The following is a 9,038-nucleotide window of genomic DNA, read 5'->3' as shown; positions in this document are numbered from 1 at the left end:
CACTCTGCCGCTTGCTAACTCAGCCACCATTTTCTTGCTAGCCCCCCATTTTTCTGCTAGAGTAGCCACAGCAGTTATATTAGCGGGCAAAGGCTCACTGGTTACAGATGACGGCCAACTAGCCACAGCTGATGGCCATCTGATCACAGTTGATGGCCATTTACTACCCGAGTGAGCACCTTTCCACGTGAGGCCGAGAGCCTGGAAACTGCACTCCTGGCTCTGTCCCCACAAATGGACTTCTGACAGTCCCAGGCTTTCTGTTTATCAGCACCTATGTAGTCATAAACTGACAGGTTCAGTTTTAATAATGGGGCTGATTTCTTGTTTACTTGTTTCCCTTAATATTACAGAACTAAGCCGAACCATGTTCCGGCTGCTGACCTCCTGCTGGTCTCGGCTAAAGACAACTGAAGAGACACGAAGGTAATGTTGTAATTATTTCTCTAGACCTACTTCACTATTTCCTCCAATGTATCTGTCCATACTCCTCAAGGCACAAATGGCTCATTTTTCTTTTCCATGTCTAGGAATGTAACCATCATCATCATTGGATTGAACAATTCAGGCAAAACTGTTGTTATGGAGGCCTTCCAAAGATGTAAGAGCATTAGATACTGGTTTAGGTTTTCCATGGGCCCCGGAGACCAAGGAAAAGAATCATTCCTTCCCAGCCTTACTTTATGAGGTTCCCTCTTTTGAAGATAAGCACTTCTCAACACATACACACACTCCTCTCCTCGGATGTTATCAGCCTGTTTATGTAATGAATGCCACCCTCTCCCTTTATAAGATATCTTAATTGAAGCTCCTCTCATAGTGTCAGTATGAATGAACTCAAAAAATGGAAAGCACTGCAGTCAATTAGGAAGGGTAGCATGTTTAAAACAGTGTCTAGTTTCATAGCTCAATAAAAGTAGAATTTAGTCTAGATAAGAGAGACAAGTGTGGATGATGAAGAAGTTTAATAACATGAAACTCTTTGTGACAGTTAATCTAGAGGGTTAGAGCTTGAGAAATGTTGTCAGTTCAGAGACATGAAAATTTAACACCAGATCTCCAGTTTAATACTTTGACATTTCAAGAAGCAGTTACACTGAATTTCAGGGAGCTACTATTCTATTTGTGAAGCCCCAGCTGACAGCCAACCAATGAAAGAGCCCAGAAGAGTGGCTGGCATAGGATGCCCTCCATTGATGTTTATTAAATAAAAGTGGGGGTATGGTGATGTGGCCAAGTTTTATATAACCTGGGAGCCCTCAGCAAAGTCCAGGAAAGGGCTAACCTGACTCCTCTGGCACTGGCCTACTTGAAAACTGCATCAATTTCCTTGAACTACAGCATCAGCCTACTGGGTGATCGGGCCATCTCTAGTTGTCACCCCAGCAATAGGTCCACACAGTTGCCGGGAGGACTTAATGCAAAAATCTGATCATGGCACTTTCCTGCTCAAAGCCATTCAATCCCTCCCCATTGTCATCAAAACACAACCTAAGATCCTTGGTGGCACACAGTGTTCTCCATGATTTGGTCTCTGACTTCTCTTTCAGCTTCATTTCTGACTGTGTCTACATGTGACCATATAAAGCCAAAACAAATGACTCGCCATTCCTCTACCATCATACTGATCTAGTTCACATGCTGTCCCACTACCTAGCATTTCATCCCCTCCATTATCTACCTGCTTAACCAAACACCGCTCGACAGTCTAAGCTTGACCTCAGGAAAGCCATCCCTAACGCCTAACCCTCCTTCCTCAGTTCCCATTCTATGCTGTGCCTCCCTCTTTCATGCACTTATCACATCATTGCAAAACTGCAAGTCATCCCCTAGACCGTGAGCCCCTTGAGGAAAAGTAATGGATCTTTTCAGCTCTGAATCTTTAGCTTCTACACTTCTAGTACCCTCAGGTAGGTACTCAGTAAATATTTGTGGAATGAATGTTCTCCCCTATTCTACCATTTTCCTCAGGCCACATGTTGCCTCTTTCCAATTTCTCTCTCCCTTCCACACCCACCCCCAGAGTGGCAGCCCCAAGCACCACATTTTATCCAATGGTTCAGCCTAGTATCTCATCTTATAGACAGCAAACTTGACTCCTTGCCTTTCCCAATTCTCTAATAAGCAGAAATGTTGAAGAGGTAAACAGCAGGAAAATCAAAGAGCCAGGATAAATCACAAGAGTAGTGATAAAAGTGGGGATAATTTTTAGAGCTCCCACTTGGCTCTGCCTCTAGATTCCCATACATTCTGGGTGGGGCGTGGGAATCTGTATTTTAAGAACTCTCAAGGTGTTTATAACGGCCAGCCAGCTTTGAGAAGCACTCATCTGCAGTTAGCCATATACTACTTCATCTGTGAGAACAGTGTCTGCTTTCCATCCTAATTCCTAGAGAGTAGAGCTTGGAGTCTATTTCATTTGCTACTGTAACACTTGCCTCATGCTTGGTGAATAACTTGGAGCTGAATCATAAGCCCATAGGTCTATGGCTGTAACTTCATTCACAGAGAAGTTTCTAATGGCCAAGAAGCAAAGTGCCACTGATATCACATTCTGAAGAATGTCTCAGGCCACCGCCATCCATGCAAGACTATCACAGTCAATCTAGTAGGTTGTTCTGTACCCAAAATGCAATAGCTCATGCCCCCGTTCTCCCGGAAATGTTTATGAGTGCCAAGAACAGATAATAGCCTAGGAAGGAAATTCCAATCTACAAGTAGTAACTCATGTGAACATCTGAAGATTCCGGCTATAAAATATTTGGGGACATAAGCTGTTATTCTCGATGACACCATTCTTTATAACTGTTTTGTCTGGCATGGTCACATGGAGTGAAAAATCCAAGCATGATCACAAGCAGGTACCCTAAATGAGGGCATTTAGAGCAGTCCCTATCAAACCTGGGTATACATTTCAATCACCTGGGGAGCTTTAAAAAGATAGCCATGATGCTTGAGCCCTACACCAGACCTGGGGCATCCAACCCTCAGAGACTGAGGCCTACTGTCATAGTTTTAAAAAATTCCATAGGTGATCGTGAAGCATAGTGAGTGCTGAGACCCAAACATCAGAATCACCTGGGGAACTTTCACACCTACTGACCCAGGAGCAGGAGTCTCAGATACTTTGGTCTGGGGAGAGAATCAAAATCTTAACAAGTGGCACCAGATGACACAGAGATACAATAGACATGAGTTTCATTGTTCTCTAGAGCAGTGGTTCTCAAGCTTAAAAGTGCAAAAGAATCACCTGGAGATTTTGTTAAATATAGGGGTTTGTTAAACATGCAAATGGTTGGGTCCCAAGTGTAAAGATTCTGATTCATTTGGTGTAGGTTAGGACTTAATCACACACCCATGTAACTCTGAAGCCGACAGTCCCCATACTGTGCTTTATGAAACACTCCGCTAGGGAAACAGAGAAATATAAAGTATCAGGGAACAACTTCTCGTGGCTTATGGTGTTCACCAACAATAGATTGCATGTTTGAAGGAACTAGTACGGTTTCAAGTAAAGAGAAAAAATAGCTAGGGAAAATGTTTTGCTCTGACAGGAAAAAATAATATAAAGATTGCTTGCCTCGATGCAGGAAACAAGATTTTAAAATTACCTTTAGAGTTTTAACTTATTCACTTATTATTTTTAAGTAGCTTAATACAGACATAGTAAATATCACATCAAAGTTGTGACTGGAAATTATGTTACCTGAAAGCTATAATTAGCTGTATTTTAATAAAAATCTTTTAAAAAAGACACACACACACACACACACACACACACAAAAGATCACTGGCTAACGTGAAAACAGGAGTTACAAAAGCACGTTAAAACCTAATGATAATTAGATAAAGAAGTTATGGTATATATGCACAGAATACGATTCTGCCATAAGAAAAGATGAAGTAGTGCCATTTGTGACAACATGGATGGATCTTGAGATTATAATGCTAAGCGAAATAAGTCAGACAGAAAAAGTAGAGAACCACATGATTTCAACAAAAGAAAAAGAAAAACAAATAAAGAAACAAAAACTCATAGACACAGACAATAGTTTAGCGGTTACCAGAGGGTAAGGGAGGTGGGGAGTGGTAGATGAGGGTAAGGGGGATCAAATATATGGTGATGGAAGGAGAACTGACTCTGGGTGGTAAACACATAATATGATATATAGATGATGTAATACAGAATTGTACACCTGGAATCTTGGTACCTTTGCTAACAATTGTCACCCCGATAATCTTTAATTTTAAAAAATGATAATATATACGTATACACACACACACACACACACACATATATATATACATATATATGTGTGTGTGTGTGTGTGTGTGTGTGTACACATAAATGTGTGTGTAATCATACATTTCCAAAGATCTGAAAGCATCTTACTAACTTCTCAGCTAAACAGCTCATTCTGGCAATCCTATGGAAAATATCATAGGTAGATCTGAGACTAGAAATAAGAAGCTACTGATTCTGGCCTTAGAACTCCCAGGTATGAGTATAGAAAACCTACAAAGTCATTTTGCTACTTATGTGGCCAGAGAGCTAGGCCAGAACTGTCAGTTCAACAACATGGAATGTATGTAAAATCTGTCCTTTTGAGCTGCATTTCTATGGGAGCTGAAGGAGGTATGGGATGCTCTATAGGACTTTGCTCTGGCCGTGGACTTGAAAGGGCAAATGTATCCTATGAGATAGGAAGAGGACTTCATACTCTCATCCACAATAACAGGAACCATAAACATTTACTGAACACCTACTGTGTGTAAGCTAATACAGAGCCCCTCCCTCACAGAGCTTCTATTTTAGTTGGGGAGACATGGCATGCACAGAATGAGGTGAAGGACCAGTTTACCAGACCACATGCTCCAAGAGAGAGAGAAAGTGAGAGCTGAGCAGGTCAGAGAGGCTTCCTTATGAAGCCTTCCTAAGCCTTGAAGAAAGGGTGGGAAAGAAGGGCCTCCTGTTCATCCACTCACTCATTCACTTATCAAATTCATTCAACAAATATGTACTGAGCACCTGTATACTAGCTTCTATGCTTGGCATCATGAATATAATGGTGAATAAAAATGGAAGAGTTCCTGTCCTGTTGCATTTTATAACCCAGATAAGTAAATTATTGCATTTATAACTCTGTAATATGTGTTATGACAGTGGTTAGCCCAGAAGAAAGGCACCTTATCCAGACTGGGGGATGGTGGTGGAAGTTAGGGAAAAATTTCTAGAGGAAAGGAGATCTAAATGGATATGTTTTCTTTAAAATAGGTGTTGACCAAGCAAAGAGTAGTGGAAGAGTGCTCTAAGCAATGGGAATAATGTCTTGTGAAGGCCCAAGGCAAGAGAGCAAGCCATTCTTGTGGAGTGGGGGGAGCGTGAACCAAGGAGCAGAGGGAGGAAGAGGCTGGGTGCGTACCAGGGACACTGTGGACACCAGACAGGAGAGAGACAGGTCTGGCAGGATAGAAGGGCACTCACTGAAGGATACTGAGCCAGGAGAGGGTAGCCTAGGCACAGTGCTGTTTAGGAAGATGAATCCACGAACGTGGGCAGGATGGCAGTATGCCTCAGCAGGATTCCTGAGGGTAGGCTCTAGTCAATGTCTGTTTAACAAATTCTTCCATCTAACTATATCCCCGTGCTTTGTGGTTGCTTCTCTTCTCTTCCCCTATGTACAGTACTCCCGACTAGGATGGACAGTTGTGTGACACCTGAACTGACAACACTCCTACTAGATGAATATGAAGTTTCCATCTATGACCTAAATGGAGATATGAAGGGCCGAGAAATCTGGCCCAACTACTATGCACAGGCGCATGGGCTTGTTTTTGTCCTGGATTCCAGCGACTTGGCACGCATGCACGAAGTGAAGATCATCTTAACACATCTGCTGTCTGATCAGAGAGTGGCAGGAAAACCCATCCTAGTGTAAGCCTCTGACTTTGTGCTCAATTTCCCCTTCCCATTTTGAGCCTTCAAAAAACAAGTAGACAGAGGAAGGGCTGGGTGGTCCCTTTGTCATATCCAGTTAGACCTCCTCCTCCCTTTGGCTCAGTGAGGGCGAGGAGTGGCCCAGTCCTCTAGGAGCTGTGTTCAAAAGCCACTTCATCCCACGCATTACCCTCTTACCTAATTGTGCAAAGGTAATTTTGAAGACAAGCATCAAAGGGAAATGGAGAGTAATATCTAGATCTCCTACTCCCATCCCTCAACTTCTCCTGAAGACTGGCTTTCTGAATCTGCTTCTTTTCTGGCGTTAGCTTCTGACCCTAAGACAGTGGCAGAAAACCACCCCTATTTTGTATAATTTATGCCAATGGCTTCCTCCCTTGGCAGACTGCCTAAGAGTTACATAACTAGTACTGATTCCAAGGGTGATACTTCAGGTGACCCATTGATTCCCCACTCCCTTTTCGCCTTTTTTTGTTCCTCATTAGCACCCTCAACTCAAGCATGAACAGAGTTTGGGAGAGCATGTAAAAATTCCAAATCTGTTCATTTCCCAGTTAGCAATTCTAATTAAAGATTGATGGTGTAGCGTAGAAGTGAGAAATGAGGTCTGGGGATGATCTTCAAATTATTTGTGCTATTCTTTCTTCCACTGAGTTGGCTGGGGAAACTTCTGGCTCATGTCATTAGAAATGTCTTTAAAGCTACTTCGGATATGTAGCAGTTGTACCAGGATTTGTTCTCCCCCGTTTTCCCTTATTTTCTTGCCCTTGGCCTCTATTTCTATCTCACTCTTCCTCTCTTCTTCCCACCCTCTCTCCTATGTCATGCCCTAGCCTGGCAAACAAACAAGACAAAACGAATGCCCTGCTACCTTGTGACATTATTAAATATCTACTCCTGGAAAGGCTAGTAAATGAGAACAAGTCCCCGTGCCGAGTGGTAAGTGTCCACCTCTCCCTTCCCTCACCCTCTCGAGCCCAGCTGATGCATCCCTTGGCCCATTCCATAGTCAGCCCCATATGCTGGGTCTCAGGCAAAGCCTCTCCCCATTAGGCAGTAACTACAGTAATGATTTCCAACTCGACGGTGATAATACATATCACACTCATAACACTCACATATGTTTTCTCATTAGGCCTTTAAAATTGCTTTGTAAAGTTGAAAGTTTCAATATCCTCACTTTATGGTTAAGAAAGTTAAAGCACACAGACTCTGGGTGACTTGTCCAAGGTTGTATAATTAACACATTACATACCACAATCACCTTATTAAACGAGCTTAGCTTTTGCAGCTTTCATTTACCTTCTTAGGTGTGAATGCTGAGAGTCTCTTAGGAAGTCTTAGAGCCTCTCTAGGTACAGCAAAGCTTTTGGGTACCTCTGCTCCTTGGCTGAGCATGGTAGGGACTATGGCCCCAAGCATCCCTGGTTCCTGGGCTAGAGCCTTCCCTTCTCTTTTTGTCACAGGAACCATGTTCAGCCATCCAAAATCTCCAAGGAAGGAACCACCAGCACATAATTGAAGGGCTGCGCTGGCTGTTAGCTGCCACTGGGGCTAAACGTGAAGAGCTGTGTCCTCACCAACAGCCACTCACTTCGAGCATCCCAATGTCCAAGGGCAACAGAGTCTTGGGGGAAACATGCTCATCAGGCAGGTACTGAGCTGTCTCTACTACATATACTGATAAGAACACATGCAGCAGTCAATCTTCAACATAAGCAGGGAGTTTGGGGACGTGCTTGGATTCTGTGTGGTTTCAATCAAATCTCTCAAGATCACTTGGCCCAAATGGGGCTAAGGCAGTGACCACAAACGTTCCAGCATTATTAAGTACACCCTCCTCTGAGCACAACTGGAGTGGTCACATTAGAGGGATAAGTTGTATAAAGGTAAAGCCAACCTATCAACATTAGAGCTTCTCCAAAATAGGGTTTCTATTCCCTGGTTTGCCTCATGGAGGAGAAAAGGAACACGAGCACCTTAAGAAGCTTATAGGCAATATTCTCTGGATAAATGTCCTGAAACTGCTCCACATTCTCCACTTCCAGTTCTCTGATCCAATAATAAGGAAAGGTGGGATAGAACAGGAATATGGAAAATTAGAAGAAAATAAAACCGGAGATGATCAAGATTTTGAAGAGTAAAGGCCTAAATGTCCTCTTGCTCTATTCTCCCTTTCATTGTCCAAAGGCATATGTCAGGAATGGGATAATAGGTGCATTCAGTTAAGGACCCTGAAGTGTGTGCTTTCACAATTGTGTTGTCTTTTCAATCCCCCAAATTCTCTACCAGAATTGGAATGTCCAAACTAAAAAGACAGCCTGTAGGACAACAGTCCATGGAATCTAGGCCCCTAAAGCCAATCCTACAGGTAAATGGTTCTTTAAATGTTATTGCCCCAGGTACCAATCTCTAAACTCTTGGGCATCAAATGACTTTTTTTTCTCCATCTTCTCGCTGTACAGAAAGAAGGTTTAAGATTAAGGCCTAAAAAGAATGTATCAGTGACATTTGCTTTAGATGAACCCATGGAGAAAGGTGAATGTTCTGGGGAAACTGGAGCTCAAAACACTACTAAGCTTCACTACAGTCAGAATCCTGGCTTGCAGCCCCCAGCAACTTACGATGATGACGATGACGATGACGATGACGATGACGATGATGATCTTTTTGAAGGTAATGCTGGATCAGTGGTTAATCAGAGAAGAAAAGATACCTAGGCCTTCCCTCACAATTTATAAAACAGTATTCTTATTTTGAGTCTGAAATACTTTTCTCATACTATGGTTGGTGGTCAGGAGAAGTGGATGAAGGGCAGGGAGAATACTTGGGGACCACCATCTGGTAGCCCCGTATGATGCCCCAGCACTAGCTGATACAAGATCTTTGTTTGAGTGGCTATAGGGTTATCTTAAAGATTATGATTTCCAGTGGTGGCAGTACAAATTGGTACAACCTTTCTGGAGAATAGTTTGGTTAGCTGTCTCCCTCTTGCTCGCCCTCTCTCAATATACCGGGGGTGCAAAAAAAATGTATACAAGTGGACACTTTGGTCAACGTTGTTCAAGCAGTAGTTCAC

General features: G+C 42.8%; 1 protein-coding gene across 1 annotated transcript; it reads left to right on the top strand.

Moving 5' to 3' along the window:
• Positions 1 to 367: 367 nt before the first annotated feature.
• On the top strand, positions 368 to 8,679 carry ARL13A (ARF like GTPase 13A; the record flags this gene model as incomplete). The annotated part of the gene is made up of 7 exons (XM_081043021.1): positions 368 to 426; positions 531 to 601; positions 5,686 to 5,935; positions 6,793 to 6,898; positions 7,426 to 7,613; positions 8,240 to 8,330; positions 8,425 to 8,679. 7 exons carry the CDS (start codon positions 368 to 370, stop codon positions 8,677 to 8,679), a joined length of 1,020 nt encoding a protein of 339 aa, XP_080899147.1.
• Positions 8,680 to 9,038: the final 359 nt, after the last annotated feature.

The sequence above is a fragment of the Rhinolophus hipposideros genome, assembly GCF_964194185.1.
Source record: "Rhinolophus hipposideros genome assembly, chromosome: X".
Classification (NCBI taxonomy): Eukaryota; Metazoa; Chordata; class Mammalia; order Chiroptera; family Rhinolophidae; genus Rhinolophus; species Rhinolophus hipposideros.
This window is presented reverse-complemented; position numbering and strand designations above follow the sequence as displayed.